We start from the raw sequence: 15,581 nt of genomic DNA, 5'->3' as shown, positions 1-15,581 counted from the left end.
CTTGTTATTTTATCTGTTTTAACGTTGTCATTCGTTTATCCTGCAGAATCCTTCCTCGTCGGCCACACCGACTTAATATCAGAGCAAATCGTGTGTCTCCTTCGACTCTCCACTAGGTTAATCCACTAATCTCTCCCATGTCCTTTATTTTTCTTCTGTCACGATCGCTCACGCATGCTTGTTTACTCGTTTCTTTAAGTATACACCTCGCCTTGTCTAGTATACCAATGCATGCCTATATACCTCTCAAACCCATCATGTACTCCATTCGCTTGAGCTATGCTTTTTGTGTGCTCTTATTTCATTCTCCTCTTTCTCTCTCTCTCTCTCTCTCTTTCCTTTTTATATTGCCTTGCTTGCCGTTTACTTTGGTTCGCTCTTAGCTCATTTTGGTGGCTTTGGAACTACTGTGTTGACGCGGTCGACAGACTTGCAGATACTCCAAGTTCTTCTCCCTGTAAAAAAAAATATCAAAGCTGTTGTATCACGAACGCGACCCATTAACTGTACTCTGCTTAAAATGGCAATCGTCACACGAAACGAAAACAAGCCCAAACAGAATGCGACATAATTGCTTCCTGCCCCTTAACACGAAACACCAAAAAAAAAAAAAAAAGAAAAAAAATCCAAGCCTCTCGTATCATTTTGTACCGCTCAATAATTTTATATTGAATCATTGAATTCTTTTTTCCAAAAAATACTGTGTTTCTCTGTTTCGCTGCTTATTTATCGTGTCTCGTCGAAACTCCGTCCCTCGATTTTAAGCAGGGTAACCTCGAGTCACTCTTGCCCCATCATTTCCAATGTTTAATCATGGTTTTCTCCTCCTGTTGCAGAATTACAGCGAAAATTGACGACGACATGATCCGATATTACGTGGACGAGGACCTGTTCCTTCTAGAGGTAACCCACTCCAGAGTAAACCCAGACCCGAGCAACGAGCGTAATCCAGCCAATCCTGGATCGCCAGGTGATCCTGGTGATCCAGGAGATCCACCTGCCACAGCGGGATACGACGTCACTTTGATCGAACTACCCTCGTCGCCGGCTCATATAGCTCATTCACCACTTACGAATTCCGCGCACGGCCACACGCACGTTCACGAAACCGGCAACACGTGAACCGTCCGTGTCGCGAGAAAAAACGAAGAAATAATAAAACGAAACAAATACAATTACCGTACGTGGCTCTCACCGTTTTGTATAAATAAGCCTGAGAGGGACAAAAGCAGCCGTTGATAGTCGCGAGGAATCAGCGACACGGTGCAATGTGAAAGAATAATTGATTAGAGAACAGTTTGACCGGAGGAAGCTCTTCAGGGACCTGCGTTCAAGAAGCCGTTCGAAGGAAAAAAACTCGAGTGCTGGTTAAGAAGAAGAAGAAGAAGAAGAAGAAGAAAAGAAGAAGAAGAAGAAGAGAAAGAAGTGGAAGAAGATGTTTCGATTTAGTGACTAATTCACTCCTGCTTGGATTTAAGGGATACGTTCATAAAGAAGTTGGAAGAAGAGAGGAAAGGAGAGGAGAAACAATTTTGGCCGTGTAATCGAACTGAGAGATATTAGAAAGATACTCGGAATTGTTCTTTGTACTGTACAACAAATAGGAAGAAACGATTGTTAGTTGATAGTGATTGTCCTGTCTTGTGCAACGTCTTGAATGATCTGTTTTTATAACGACAAACAAGTTTCACTGATGTAAAGAATTTCGTGGATACGAGGTGATAATCGATCGATCGAACTTGATCTCGAAGAGATAGACAAAGTTTTACCATAGTTTTCATTTTTCGCTTTGTATCTTTCAAATTCTTCGTAGAAGTACTTCTAAAAAAAGAGTATCAAGATTCTTGGTCAGAGATAATCTATAAACAAAGCGTAGCTTGTGTCCATGAAATATATCATCAGACAAACCTGTATTGATGTAAATGTCTTCAGTACGAAGCACAAGACTACGAGGAAATATATCTTTAGCCATACAAGGCGATTCGTTATTTTATATATATTTTTTCTTGTTTGTTTTCACTTGTGAACGATTTATATCGATGGTTGTTAGATTATAGAGTACCGTTGGCGTCGTAATTAAAACGCCATGGCTACATGTAAATCAATCAAAATTGATTTAAGGAATTCCCGCCCTGTCCCCCGTTAAAGATTAAGTTATAGATTTATATATATATGTTTTATATATATATATACATATATACGTATGACGTGTAAATGTATATGGAAAACAAATGCCACTCTATCGTATCGTCGGTTTTAAAGTTTAAATTCTTGTTTATACGTTTTTAAATGAACCGATGATCGGTGTTTCGGTCGGTCGACGTGCACGAAACAAGCTTATTTTATACCATGAGACTTGTACTTACGTAGAGCTAAAGACGTAACTTTGAACGTCGCCATTACAAGATAGACGGGTGCCATCGAGCATTTTAATCTCTTTGTAGTTTTTACGCTCATACAACGTTCAGCGATATTGTAAGTTCTGTCTGATTCTTGACTAGGATTCTCGAGCAGAGGCGATAGTGTCATATCACATTCGAAGGTCACTCTCCCTTTACATTCCCAGCACGTCAGGTTGATCCAAAGAGCTCAACCTCTTCCATCAACTATCCACTTTTTGTATCTCGTGTGTTATTTATACCGAGCCAACCGAGAATCCGAGTAAAACTGTGTAACACATCGATTAAGTGTCCCTTAGGTACTTTGCTATTATTCCAGAATCCTTCTGAATATCCCAGGATCCTTTGATATTATACAAAGAGCAAGTATTACTCTCACTGAAATACGTAATGTTTCTTCTTTTTTGTTTTTCTTTATTTTTCGCCGAGATCGATCACGAAGAGAGAAAAGTAAATGCACGTTTAGAAGATTAGTAGGTACGTTAAATATCCGATAGAGTCGTCACGTTAAACGTCATTGCAACGAACATTGCAATATTTAGGATAGACTAATACAGATAATTACGCTATATTGGTTATCTGTAATAAGTTTCTTAGGAAAACATTCCTTCCTCGAACGTTAAGCAACTTTTTGAGAACAGCTCTTTGTTTTGATGTATAAAACTGAAAAAGAAAAGAACATATTAATAAAATAGCGATAAAGAACTGTAAAAAAGATTCTTAAAATTCATGTAACACGAAATATATTACTTTTAACTTCAATTCAAAATTGTTTATATATCTCGTTCTCAAAGGGTTCAATTATCACGTAAGCCCCATGAAACCCAAGTTTATCTTGATTATGGCAAAAAAAAAAGACAGAATATACGTAATGAATATAATCATTGACTCTAATCAGTGCAACGTCATTGTCGTAGATCTGAAACGAACGAAGATATAAAAGTTGTCAATAGCCTGTGGTTATATATCGTTCTTTTTTTTTTTTTTTNTTTTTTTGTTTTTTAACGTGAAACAACATTAACGTGCCACTGGTGAAAGCGAACCGCTTAGTCGTCACTTACGTCGCGTGATTTTTACTGTAAAATCAATCAGCTCACGCTGATAAATACACGTACACATCTACACGCGCACATATACACCATTCATCAGCTATTAGAGTATCAGCAATTAGTTCTCATTTAGACTGGACTAGAAAGCATCGTGATCACGACACTCTTGTCTCTATTTTTGTTCTTGCGTGAAAAGACACAAAAATAAAGGAAGAGATACTTAATTCATATACACAGTCTATACATATATCACGATACCGATATCAAAGCAAGGATCAAAATACGCTTGTAAAATGCATATTATTATACGAGTACTATATTTTGTTACATCTATTACAAGACAGCATATAGTTATTATTAATATTATTTGATTCTATTGACTAGAGCTACGTAATACGTACATTATTATGATTATTATAATTATGATTATTATTATTTTTATACAAGGGATGCGTGTATTCATGGTGCGAGAATGAGAGTAGAACAGAGTAGATCGGATCGAAAGAGGGAAGAGAGAAAAATAATACGAGAGCGAAAGTGACGATGAGAATGAATGGAAGAGATCAGTGTGCCTGAAGAAGAGCGAGGAGAGAGAGAGGAAGAGAATCGTATCATATGATCTACGATGATTGTTAGTTGTTGCTCCATGACATTTTTATTCGTAATCGATATCTTCCTTAGCCCATCCCCTACGCCCACATCGAACCTCACACCATAAATTTATTATCCATCCTGATAAACCTCCGATCGCCCAAATAATCACTTCCGTCATTTATGTACAGATGAATCTTGCGAGAGATTCGTCGTGTGTGCGTCCGAACGATTTCGTCGATGTACGATTTTTATTGCTACCGTATCATCCCTTATAATCCCTTACGTTTTATTAATATTATTAATTAATGATACAACAAGAAAGGCAGCCGTGTTACAATCACGAGAAGACCTCAATGAAGATCGGTGAATAAGCGTCGGAGTAGTGTAGTAAAATTGTTTGTTGAATCGGCAATTCTTTCTTAGAATCTTTTTTTTTTTTTCTTTTTTTTTTTGTCGTCCGTGTTAACAGTGCATGGTGATATAAAAAAGCGAGCATGTGATCCTCTCGTGATCGTTTCCCAGCCGTCTCGATATCGTAATTAAACGACATAAACGATGATGCGAAACGAATCCACAGGCTTCGCCTTATTTGTTAGAAATGTACCCGGTGTAAGAGGAAGAATGTTGAAAACCAGCCGATTTCAGGCTGAACGCGCGCAGTATACTGTTTTAGAGGATCGTGAAGCCAGACAAATTGCGGAACAGATAATGATGCGAGAATATCGAAATATAATACCGTTTTCGCGTTGTCTTGCCATCGTGAGATTGTGCCAGAGGTGATATTATATTACGCTGTTTATTGCAAACAATAAATATTATATTAGTACGTTTTATAAATTGTGCGTTTTTTTATTGTCCCTTGCATTGAAAATCAAGACAAGGGCACTTTGAGATCTTAAACTCGTTTACAGTCTCGCAGTATCATCTAAACGTTATCCAAAGTTACCTTGAGTCTTCTGAAGATTCTTAAAAATTCAAGTTCACCAGAAGATCGTGTCAAAATCATTTAAAAGACATCTCAAGCTTCAAAGTCAAGATTAACATCAAATTTTCTCAAGCCAGGATCATCGTCAAGAATCTGAAAGCATTTGAAAATCGATTGAATGTTTATGTATGCAGTAAATATGTGCCACGTATTAATTTTAAAAATAAAAAACATTCTTATCAATAAGCAAAATATTTCTCCCCTGCCTCTATAATCTCTTAAAATATCACGGTTCTATATAAAAAGAGAACTGCTATGAAATGTTCTAAAGAAAAAAATTGATGTCCGTCTCCATTTGTAAAGACACAAAGCAGTGGCCATAAACTTGGACCAGCACAAAAAGGGTCAAATAAAATTTCCAAGTAATTTGCCCGCTTTTGGTGTCGGAATTTTAAGCAACTAAAAGTTATTTTTACATCGTTCAGTCACAAAGATGGAATTTCTTTAATGTATGAGACAACAATTTTTGTCAATCGTCATGTTGTAGGAACTCCTGAAAGAAGTTTCTACATCTTGATGAACATGATTTTATCGAATAAAATCTCGCGTTTTAGTCATTGCCACTTTAAACAGCAATAAGTCAAACATTCAATAGCCACCTGTAATTGAATTTATAAAATTTACATAAGTTTAAATACGATTCATAAATTTAATACGCTAATACACACGTTATAGTCGTGAGACTACAGTGTGCGTAGACACTATGATCGTCTATCAGGGAATACATGACCTTGTAATGGGACACTGGCCTTCACGTAAATTAACGACGCTTGTTCATTTGTACAACTCCTTTAAGTGATCTCAATTTCATGCAATTATTGAAATTACATATCTGCTACAATTATTTCCCTTCCTTCCAATTTCATATAATCAAAATTATAGTAAAAATATTCACAAAGAAACATTCGAAACATTTCTTGTTGAATTCACGTAGGATTTTTTTGCAAACATTTTTACTGCAAACAGATTTTTTAATTCTCTCGGGACCCGCTTGAGAATTGGAAGAAAAGGATGGTTTAATGCCGTGTCTTAATACTTTGTGGGAACATAATAAAAAGTAGCCCTAACGCAACCGGTTTCCATGTTCCAAGAGGAGAGGCACCGTAATCCAATGGTGGCGTCAATGTAAAATCTTGAACCAAATTTTATGTATGCGATGATAAGCATATATGTACATCTTACAAACTTGTTTATCATTTGTGTGTTGGTCAATGAACTTCCATTAACTTCCTTCACAAATATTGGAGCAATTTCAATAAGGATGTTGTTGCGTCTTAATACCGGAATCTGATCAAATTAATAAAAATTGTTAAATCTTTTAAATATTTAAATTAGATGTTTAAAGGAAAGCGAATATTTCTCGAAATAACAAGGTTCTTCGAATAATATTGTAAGTCAGGAACAAGGAACGATGTAATGTTACGTCGAAACGAATTCCATGTAACCGTGAAACAAGTAGACCCTTTCTGTCCTTTTTTCCTCAAACTACATCGGTTCTCAATTAAGTGTGAATCATTATAATGTTATTAAAATTCTAACAACTAACGACAATAGCGCGAAGTGTTTTTCCATCAATAGTTTCAAATATTAGAGAATAGCCTGATTCGATATCACTTTTTCAGACTTTCTTCTTGCAATTCATTAGCATAGTTGTCAATAAATTTGAATATTAGAAAATATTTGGTTAAAGAAATGAAGAATTTTTAACTCAATTCAAAGCTATGTCATTTTGACATATGCCATAGAATATATCTTTTAAAAATATTGCCAAAAGTTATTTTACAAATTTCATTTGTATTATAAACAGTGCTAAAAATCAAAGATGACTCGCAGATTAAGTACGGTGAACGACTCGGTGACGCGTCGTCAATTATTAATAGCCTGGATTCGAAGAAAGAACGAGAAGTTCACAGTAGAAAAAGTAAAACTTTACCTTGTTTTCTTCTCTTACCTTTTTATGGGGCACTCCGATGAACGAGAATGCAAAGTTTATAAATTGGGGAACGGGAATGCAAAAATACAAATAAGTTTATAGCATCTTAAGGATTGGCATCATCTTCTTTCATTTCTTTTTTTCTGAATAACTGTCCTCGTATTGCATTTTTGTGCAAAAACATCATCTTACGGCTTGCAACCTAAATACAATTAAAAATTTAGAAAATCAGCGCAAAAAATTTATAATCAAGATTTATAAAAGGTTTAATAAAGTACACAGATAGATTACTTCGTAATTAGCACAAATTTGTTTCTTCCAATATTCCAAATATTCCACGATAACATTCGCTAAATAAAATCATCAAACTGAAATATGTTAATTGTTCAAATATAAAACAGCGTGACAGTTCCAAAACCTTAAAAATTTAATATCAGATAAATTTAACAAAAGATCGTACAAAAGATATCTGAAAACGAAGATCAATTAATCTCAATTGTCGATCCTGTAGGCATCCTTTTAAATTTAACATTTTATAAATATGTTTTTAAAAAAGTCTCGCAGACTTAAGAGTGTCGATATCTTTTAAGCGAAAGAAATTTATTATGTTCTTATCCTGCGATGTTCAAACATTAAGATTAAGATTAAAAAAAAAAAAAAAAACATAAAAAGATATCTGACCGATATCAAGCAGGCGGTACACGCGAAGTTCGAAGAAATTCCATTCATTGTGGTCAGAGGGAAATGCACGCATAGGTTGGCATTCACGATGGTGCACGAGGAACACACGATTGGCAAGTTCACGGCCGTCCCTTACGTGCAGCCTTCTCCTCGGCCTCTTCAAGGCCAACACAAAGATCGTACTCTATATAAATGCCTATGAACTCGACATTTCACCATCAGCACTAAGATTCATGCGACGACACAAATCAAAGTTGAGCCGATCCCGCCACACCACTTACATAATCAGCAAATTTCTATTGAAATCGCCTTGACCGCGATCCAGAACGAATTTTGTCGTTCAAATTCCATTATATATTCCTGATTCATATCGTACATTCTAACAGTATAGTTTGCCCGTTGCCGAACATAGAAATTAGATACAATCGTCGAACCGAACCAATAAATCGTATTACCGGTAGGAATATTCATTATACCGGGAAGAAAAGATGGTTGTCTGATTTTGTAAAATGAGCTCTTCGTGGACGATTGACAGCTGTTCCGTTGTCATTAATCGAACGATTGGTTGGCCAACCACTACTCCATCTGATGAATTTGATACGACGACAAAGCTATCCTTTGTATTATCCCAATATGTTGTAGATGTTGAAATCTGTTCGTAAAAATAAAATATTATTTATATTGGGGATATTACAAGTTAAATTATTAATAATGATAATTTTTATCGTGTAACGTTATAAACGAATGTTGTATTACTTTGACATACAACAGACAATATCTCATAAAAAATTGGAAAAGAAAGAATTTTTACAAAGAGGATTCGTGGTTCCCACTGTATCACGAAGCGTAAAAAAGCGTCCCGGAGAAGTACTCGAACACATAAGACAAACATCGCGTGACCGAATCAGGATGGACCGAAGCCTTTCAAGCTGCCAAAAATTAACATATCTTCAGCTCCGATTCTGGCATCGCGAGGTTCGCCCACCCTTTTTCTTCACGATGTGCTCCACGCAGATGCCTCGAGGTGTTCACACGCTCGTTAAAAGGAGAGAAGAAAAACTCGATGGTGTCCCGTGGCTCATATCAAGAACCTACCGGGGGCAAAGAACAGCACCGATCCACCGAGAGGGGAGGACGAGCCCGTTATAAGCACGAGCACCGGCTATTCAGCAGCTTAGCAACTTAGTGTCAGTCTCTGGATCCCTACCGATAACACAGGGCCTCGAACACTTGTACTCTTCCTCGTTGCGCGTTCTTTTTTCGCTTGTTTCCGTTTCTCTGGGAATGAACCGACGACATCGAGCGTCGTCACTAACGACGCTATTGTTGTTCGTCATACAGACTGCTATAACCATCTCTGGTACTATAGAAGCCAATCCGAAGAGTAAATCTACCGCTTTCGAGTCATCGTTCGAAGAGGTCCAGCAAGGGGAGGAAGATGATAATGCGGTGATCATCGACGGTGAGTGACGGATGATTTTTTGAATTTGTACAGTTCGACTCACTGCAATTCGAACAAAATGAATAGACAATAATTTCAGAGGAATTGCTCCACGTTATTAAATTTCTGATTGAAAAAATAAAGAAATGCATTTTCTTTCTTAATTGGTTCACAGTCGTCTTTTACTGTAATTTGAACCGTAGAACGTCCAACTGAAAAAGAGATTGTTTCAATTTTAATAAAATAATAACAGTTCATTGTATAAAGTATACAATATAGCTGTATAAAGACGTTTAGATGGAGTAACGAACAGCAGCAATTAACGTCAATTAATCTCTCACGGCATTGTTGAACGCTTCATTGATGACTGGCTATCAATCACTTGGAAGGACTTGTGAGTGAAAGAACGGAGATAGGGAACTTGTTCGAGTTCGTTGCACGACACCAGGCTGGCATTCAAATTTGCTCTTCGCAATGATAACGATACATGCGAACGATCGAGTAACGACATGTGTGATCGATCATGCGCGCGTTCCATACACGGCGAACGGAAGTCTTCCAGGCGTGCGTATTGTCGTATGTGCGCACCTGTGTGTAGCCTGTGGGTCAGCGAACTCGCTGACAAGAATCTGGATGGAATTCTATTGTGATACGACTGTCTCGATCGGTCACTTTAAAAACTGATTTTATGTTGATTTTGAATAAAATAAGTTTTCTTCTTATCTCGTTTGCAATTAGTATGACTGTCTGATGACACGGTACACACTTTTTTTTATATATGTCAGTAAAACGAAAGTTAATGAAAAAAAAAAGAAACAACATAATAAAATATAGAAAACTTCAATGAAGTGTCAATTAGATCGTTTTCTTGCGGACATGTCACGCAGATACATACGTAGCATTACACGACACAAACAATCTGCATTCATTACAACGGTAGACGATGTCTCATTCTTTGTCAGACACGTTGTTCGTGCACGCATGTAAACACAGTTCTGCTGTTGTATTCCTGATGTAAGTAGATTCTTTGTTAAACATGTTCGTAAGCCAATCACGAACGACTTGAAAAAAGACGAGTGAAATTACCATTAGAAAAGAAGTGCCTGACTGACAGAGTAATTTCGTCAGTTCAAACGTATCATTTCGTTATTTAGCTGCCAGTGATACAGATGTTCGATTCAAAGCGAGAGACGGTCGTGGTATCCTGTGGAATGGAGTTTCCAATAGCGATTCCTGTCTGACGTCGAAAGGCGAAGTTGGTCGTTGCACAAGCTTCAAAGAGTGCTATCCATATTTCAAAATTCCTGATCTAAGCGCGCTTGATGGCTGGGTTCTTGGTGTTTACGACACCTGTAGTTATGTACGAGACAATGGGCAGATGAATTTTGGAATTTGTTGTTCCAATATACTTCCAGTCGTTACTCCACTGCCAGATAACACTCAAGATCCTACTATAGAAAATACTCAGGTAAATAATTTGATACATAATTACAAATATCATTTTATAATAGACCATAGACCACGCTTATGCAAATTCATATTTTTACACGACTACAAAATAACTGGAGACTAAGGAGACTGGAAATCAAATTTTATTTTACTCTCTAAATAGTAATGAATAATTAATTCCTCATAAATGCATAGAAATTGACAGTCTAATACACAAAATATATTGTAGAGGTCAAATTTTTCTCCACGTTGATACCTTCGAACGATTTCTCAAATGGAATTATAGATCCTAGTTAGTTACCAGGAACTCGTAAAAATAATACGTGACCCGAATCGAAAATGTTCCATCTAACGTAGAAAGTCACATTTCAGGTATATCTATCGCACAATACGGTTTCGCAAACGGATTTTTACGACTCTGCTTTATTACCGTACAATTCACAGCTAGTCATTTCTCGCTTTGAAGCCTGTATAAACTTTCATCGCTACTACGTTACTCTCATTAAACCGGTTATTTGTTAATGTTTCATAAAGATTCATTCAATGTTTCAGGAAGAGAGCGTCGACAAGAAAGAGGAAAATACGACCGTGAAACCAAGGCCACAAGGACCAAGTTCCTGGCCACCATCGATACCAACGCATCCACCTGATCACACCATACCACCGCTACCTACTCATCCATCATTCCAATTACCAACATTCTCTACCATAAAACCAGTTTCAACATCGAAAAAACCTGGTGTCGCGACGACCTGGCCAACGAAGAAACCTGCCAGGTGGCCATTGATCGTATCAACCACCAGCGAGAAACCCTTGAATATTCTTTCAAACACCGACACGTCTCAATGCGGGGCGAAGAACGGTATTCAGGATCAAGAGCGGATCGTAGGCGGTCAGAATGCTATCCTTGGCGAGTGGCCTTGGATCGCCGCGCTCTTCAATGGTGGACGACAATTTTGCGGTGGTTCGCTCATTGACGATAAACATATTCTCACTGCTGCTCATTGCGTTGCTAAGTAAGTACCCTGAAAGATTTCGAAATCTTATTACGAAATCATCTGATTTTCGTATTTCATATTTATTTATATAGTTCCTATTTCTGCAGAGGATTGTTTATATAGTGTAGGATTATTTAATAGAAAGTTTTATAATTTAAGATCAAGATCTTGCTTTGATAATCTTCCTTTACAATCAACAACAGATAACTCTTCAAAGGGAACCAGAGATATATTTTACCGATAAGTAAAATTTATAAATATTTGGTATTTTTGTCTATTGGCTCAGTATCTGTAAAACGCATTTGTGTATTAGTAGTTAGAGAATTAAGCAGTTCTTTAATAATAAAACATGCAATTAAATTTTAATTTCTATACTTCCAGCATGAATTCTTGGGACGTAGCGAGATTAACAGTCCGTCTGGGAGATTACAATATCAAGACGAATACGGAGATCACACATATTGAACGACGGGTGAGACGAGTGGTCAGGCATAGGGGTTTCAATTCACGTACCCTATATAACGATATCGCACTTCTCACCCTCAGTGAACCTGTTCCATTCACGCAACAAATTCGACCCATCTGCCTGCCGAGTGGCTCGCAGCTGTACGCTGGAAGAACTGGTACGGTTATTGGCTGGGGCTCCTTGAGAGAAAGTAAGACACCAAATTATACGATTAAAACTATATTCATAAAAATTATAATTTTTAGCAAAATAAAATTTTAATACATTTTAATTTTCAAGGTGGGCCACAACCAGCAGTATTGCAAAAAGTATCAATACCTATTTGGTATAACAGTGAATGCAGGCAAAAATACGGTGCAGCAGCACCTGGTGGTATCGTGGACAGTTTTTTGTGTGCGGGACGAGCTGCAAAAGATTCTTGTTCGGTTTGTACTATAAAATTATTTTTTTATATTATCAAGCTTGAATTTTTCATGGCATATATTCCATTTAACAGGGTGATAGCGGTGGTCCTTTAATGGTGAACGACGGCCGCTGGACACAAGTGGGTATCGTCAGTTGGGGTATTGGATGTGGCAAAGGTCAATATCCCGGTGTTTACACCAGAGTGACGCATTTCCTGCCTTGGATTCACAAAAATTTGAAATCAAACTCAAGCTAGGAGATACATTAGTCCTACTTAATAAAATATTTTGTTATTTGTCACCCTCGCATCATCGAACTCTGCATAGCAACATGTAAAATAACGAGATTCGTAGAGTACTGAAGATGTTTTACATAAATAAAAGCGACCTAAAATAATTTATTTCTGTACAATTCGTTTTATGAACCATTATTGAATAACATTTATCCGGAGATAAGTAATTATACAAAAATTCTAAATTGTAACAAAATATTTTGTAGTACTATACATATGTAACTATATAAAAAATACTATAATAACTTTTACATTATGTTATTCCTGTCATAAAGTGAGCCTCATATTGATCTTCCCATTGTTGCGATACTTCGAATATTATGTGTCACAGCTGCTCACATTTAAATGTTGCATAATATTCCGTACTAAAAAACAAACAGAAATAACTTACATATTGAACAAACGTTATTATTCATTGTAATCAGCTGTACAATTTAAAATTACCTTGAAAATAGCATGTATCATAATTATCATCAGGTTGTGGTATAAAAGGCGGTACTGCTTTCAGTGGTTCGTCCCAGGGAAAATCCTGGAAAAGTTTCATAGCACGCACTTCTTGCGCAGAAGGTCGCTCGAATTGATCCAGAGTGAGAAGCGCGTCTATGGCTTCCACAGCAGTCATTGACAAAGCTTCTTCTTCCTCTGGCCAAGGAATGTCTCTGGCAAGAATATTGGAGAATACAGCCTGTGGTGTTTCATCATTGAACGGAGGAACACCGGTGCAAAACTCGAACAGGCATACGCCTAATGCCCACCAATCCACCGCACATCCATGACCTTGTTTCAAAAGTAATTCTGGAGCGAGATAATCAGGTGTTCCAAGTATGCGGTCATCTGATCGATTATTACCAGTTCTTCTTACCGATTTTGGAGTTCTGTAAGGTGTATAACAATTACTGGAACTCGCTGGTGTTTTTATAGGTGATATATCTTGCGGCGATCGCTGTTTATCCGAAATATCGTTTATAGATATCTCGGGAGCCGAATATGACGTGAGAGCTGGTGGAAGTTGAAATCGCGTCGTCTTAACCAAATGTGCGGTTCCTTCCTCGCGTTTCTCTTCATGCTCTTCACTATAACATTTCTGTTTTGTAAACGAAACTGGTGTACTGAATGCAACTCTTCCACTTTCTTGTACCCTAGTAATATCAGTACTAGTATTCGGTTGTTTTAACGATTCGGAGATATTAGAATTGATTGGACTTCTAGAAAATATGCAACCACGATTCTTTCGTTTTGGCGTTTTGTCAAATTGCAAATCCAATGCATTTAATTCACACGTTAAACCAGTTGTAGCTCCTGTTGCACCTCTTTTTCGTTTCGCGCCTCTGGTAAGTGTACTCATACATGTACTTAACGGACTAGTATGAGGAAGCTGTTGTTGAGACTGTTCAGCTTCTAACGTCGATTCGTCCTCCTCTTCCAAATTTTGATTAAGTTGGTCATTTGCTGAAGACGCTTCGCATGTATGATAACTTCCAGAGCTACTTTCTTGGTCTTCGTCGGTATTCTTAGCGGCAACACGTTCAGTTAAATGAAGATCTTCTGCTGATTGGAAAGGAGTAACACCAGATACTCGGGAATAATCTCCTGATGTAGCAAAGGAAGAAATCGCTGAATTTGGTGATGATTGCATTCTAGTACAATTTTGTTGCAAAGCAGAAAGTAAATTAACACCAGGTGTACTTTTATCACTAAGATTTGATTCACTGGTGGATCTTTGTCCAGAACCAAAAGATAAATGCGATGTCAATGAGAGAAGTTGTCCAGGAGTTCTAGCGCAAAGACTGGGCGTACAATTAACTAAATCTGATATTTCAAGATCTCTGTGCAAAGATATTTTACTAAGTCCAAAATCTGTCAGCTTGACATGTCCTTCTTTTGACAAAAGCATATTGTCTGGTTTCAAATCCCTATGTACAATTCCATGAGAATGAAGATATTCCAAAGCAAGGCATACTTCTGCAGTATAAAAAGCTGCCATGGACTCTTCCATGTAGCCATATACACCAACCAAGCTTTTAAGATCTCCACCCACCATGTATTCCATTACTAAATAAATGCTACTAACAGATTGCAATGAATAAAACAATTGTACACAATATGGACTATGCGTTAAAGCTAATGCATTCCTCTCAATAATCACTTGTGAAGCCATATTCTTGTTTATCATCTCATTTTTCTTCATTACTTTGATGGCATATACTTTCTCAGGATTTGATTTTTTATATCCAAGGAAGACTTTGCCAAAAGCCCCTCGGCTTATTGGTTTCACAATTTTAAAATCTTGAATTTCTGGTACCTGAACAATAAGTATAATAATAAATAGCAAAGTCAAATTTGATATTTAAATAATACTAATTAAATAATAATATATTTATATATATATTTACCTTTGCTGTTGGATTAACAATTTTAGATATGGTGTTAAAGATAGAATTATTGATCTGTCTGTTGGTTGATGCTTGTTGTGGCGTACATTCCCCATATAAAATCTCACGTTCATTTTCTGAATCATTGTAATTTGTGCAAGAATTTTCGTCGTCCGTTTCATTAATTTGGTCATTACTATTTAGACGTGAATTTGGCGGATCAATCGCCGCTTCTTCCATTTAAAAAAGTAACCTAACTTAAAACCAAGGAATTACAAACTTACGTAAATAAAGCTTAAAATATTGAATATTTGGCGTATAAAATAGTTCAGAAGCACAAAAAAAATGAAGTTTCATTCATTGCTCTCTTACATTTTCTATTTTTCACTTATATACACAAATTAACTTTAACGGTCATCTGACATATTTGAAATTGGACATCCGTGATAAATACATTGCATACTTCAAGAGGCTTGAGATAATCAGAACCGCCAACAATAACTCTTTTTTACTAATT

General features: G+C 36.8%; 3 protein-coding genes across 7 annotated transcripts in view; 2 read left to right on the top strand and 1 right to left on the bottom strand.

Annotated features, from left to right (window-relative positions):
- Positions 1–4,879, top strand: part of LOC122537544 (protein grainyhead-like) — a 195,060-nt gene extending 190,181 nt beyond the window's left edge. For 3 of the 4 annotated variants that reach the window (XM_043670786.1, XM_043670785.1, XM_043670784.1), the window contains exon 15: positions 837–4,879. In XM_043670786.1, the coding sequence (XP_043526721.1) occupies positions 837–1,122 (286 nt within the window). In that variant the 3' untranslated portion in view covers positions 1,123–4,879. The remainder of the gene's footprint in view (positions 1–836) is intronic. The other variant, XM_043670787.1, reaches the window with a different exon arrangement.
- Positions 4,880–8,788: 3,909 nt separating this feature from the next.
- On the top strand, positions 8,789–12,899 carry LOC122537547 (proclotting enzyme-like). The gene is made up of 6 exons (XM_043670793.1): positions 8,789–9,103; positions 10,237–10,550; positions 11,084–11,547; positions 11,911–12,185; positions 12,275–12,420; positions 12,492–12,899. Exons 1-6 carry the CDS (start codon positions 8,926–8,928, stop codon positions 12,654–12,656), a joined length of 1,542 nt encoding a protein of 513 aa, XP_043526728.1. The 5' UTR covers positions 8,789–8,925; the 3' UTR covers positions 12,657–12,899.
- LOC122537546 (serine/threonine-protein kinase greatwall) lies at positions 12,246–15,529 on the bottom strand. 2 transcript variants are annotated; one of them, XM_043670790.1, is made up of 5 exons: positions 15,437–15,529; positions 15,086–15,317; positions 13,137–14,994; positions 12,945–13,057; positions 12,246–12,618 (listed from the first exon to the last, which is right to left on the bottom strand). In XM_043670790.1, exons 2-4 carry the CDS (start codon positions 15,302–15,304, stop codon positions 13,011–13,013), a joined length of 2,124 nt encoding a protein of 707 aa, XP_043526725.1. In that variant the 5' UTR covers positions 15,305–15,317; positions 15,437–15,529; the 3' UTR covers positions 12,246–12,618; positions 12,945–13,010. The 2 variants fall into 2 exon arrangements, with proteins under 2 accessions (XP_043526725.1, XP_043526726.1); XM_043670791.1 differs by having other exon boundaries at positions 15,086–15,321; positions 15,437–15,501.
- Between the last annotated feature and the right edge of the window lie 52 nt (positions 15,530–15,581).

Source organism: Frieseomelitta varia, unplaced genomic scaffold, assembly GCF_011392965.1.
Source record: "Frieseomelitta varia isolate USP_RPSP 00005682 unplaced genomic scaffold, Fvar_1.2 scaffold_912, whole genome shotgun sequence".
NCBI lineage: Eukaryota > Metazoa > Arthropoda > Insecta > Hymenoptera > Apidae > Frieseomelitta > Frieseomelitta varia.
Note: the sequence above shows the minus strand (reverse complement) of the source record. Positions and strands in the feature narration are given on the sequence as shown.

Excerpts from the sequence above, each read along its gene's own strand:
- LOC122537546 (XM_043670790.1), bottom strand. The coding sequence starts at position 15,304 with ATGGAAGAAGCGGCGATTGATCCGCCAAATTCACGTCTAAATAGTAAT. Across the intron at positions 14,995-15,085 it reads TTGTTAATCCAACAGCAAAG|GTACCAGAAATTCAAGATTT; the intron begins GTAAATATATAT and ends CTTATTGTTCAG. Across the intron at positions 13,058-13,136 it reads TGATACATGCTATTTTCAAG|TACGGAATATTATGCAACAT; the intron begins GTAATTTTAAAT and ends TTTGTTTTTTAG.
- LOC122537547 (XM_043670793.1), top strand. The coding sequence starts at position 8,926 with ATGAACCGACGACATCGAGCGTCGTCACTAACGACGCTATTGTTGTTC. Across the intron at positions 9,104-10,236 it reads TAATGCGGTGATCATCGACG|CTGCCAGTGATACAGATGTT; the intron begins GTGAGTGACGGA and ends TTCGTTATTTAG. Across the intron at positions 12,421-12,491 it reads CTGCAAAAGATTCTTGTTCG|GGTGATAGCGGTGGTCCTTT; the intron begins GTTTGTACTATA and ends TCCATTTAACAG.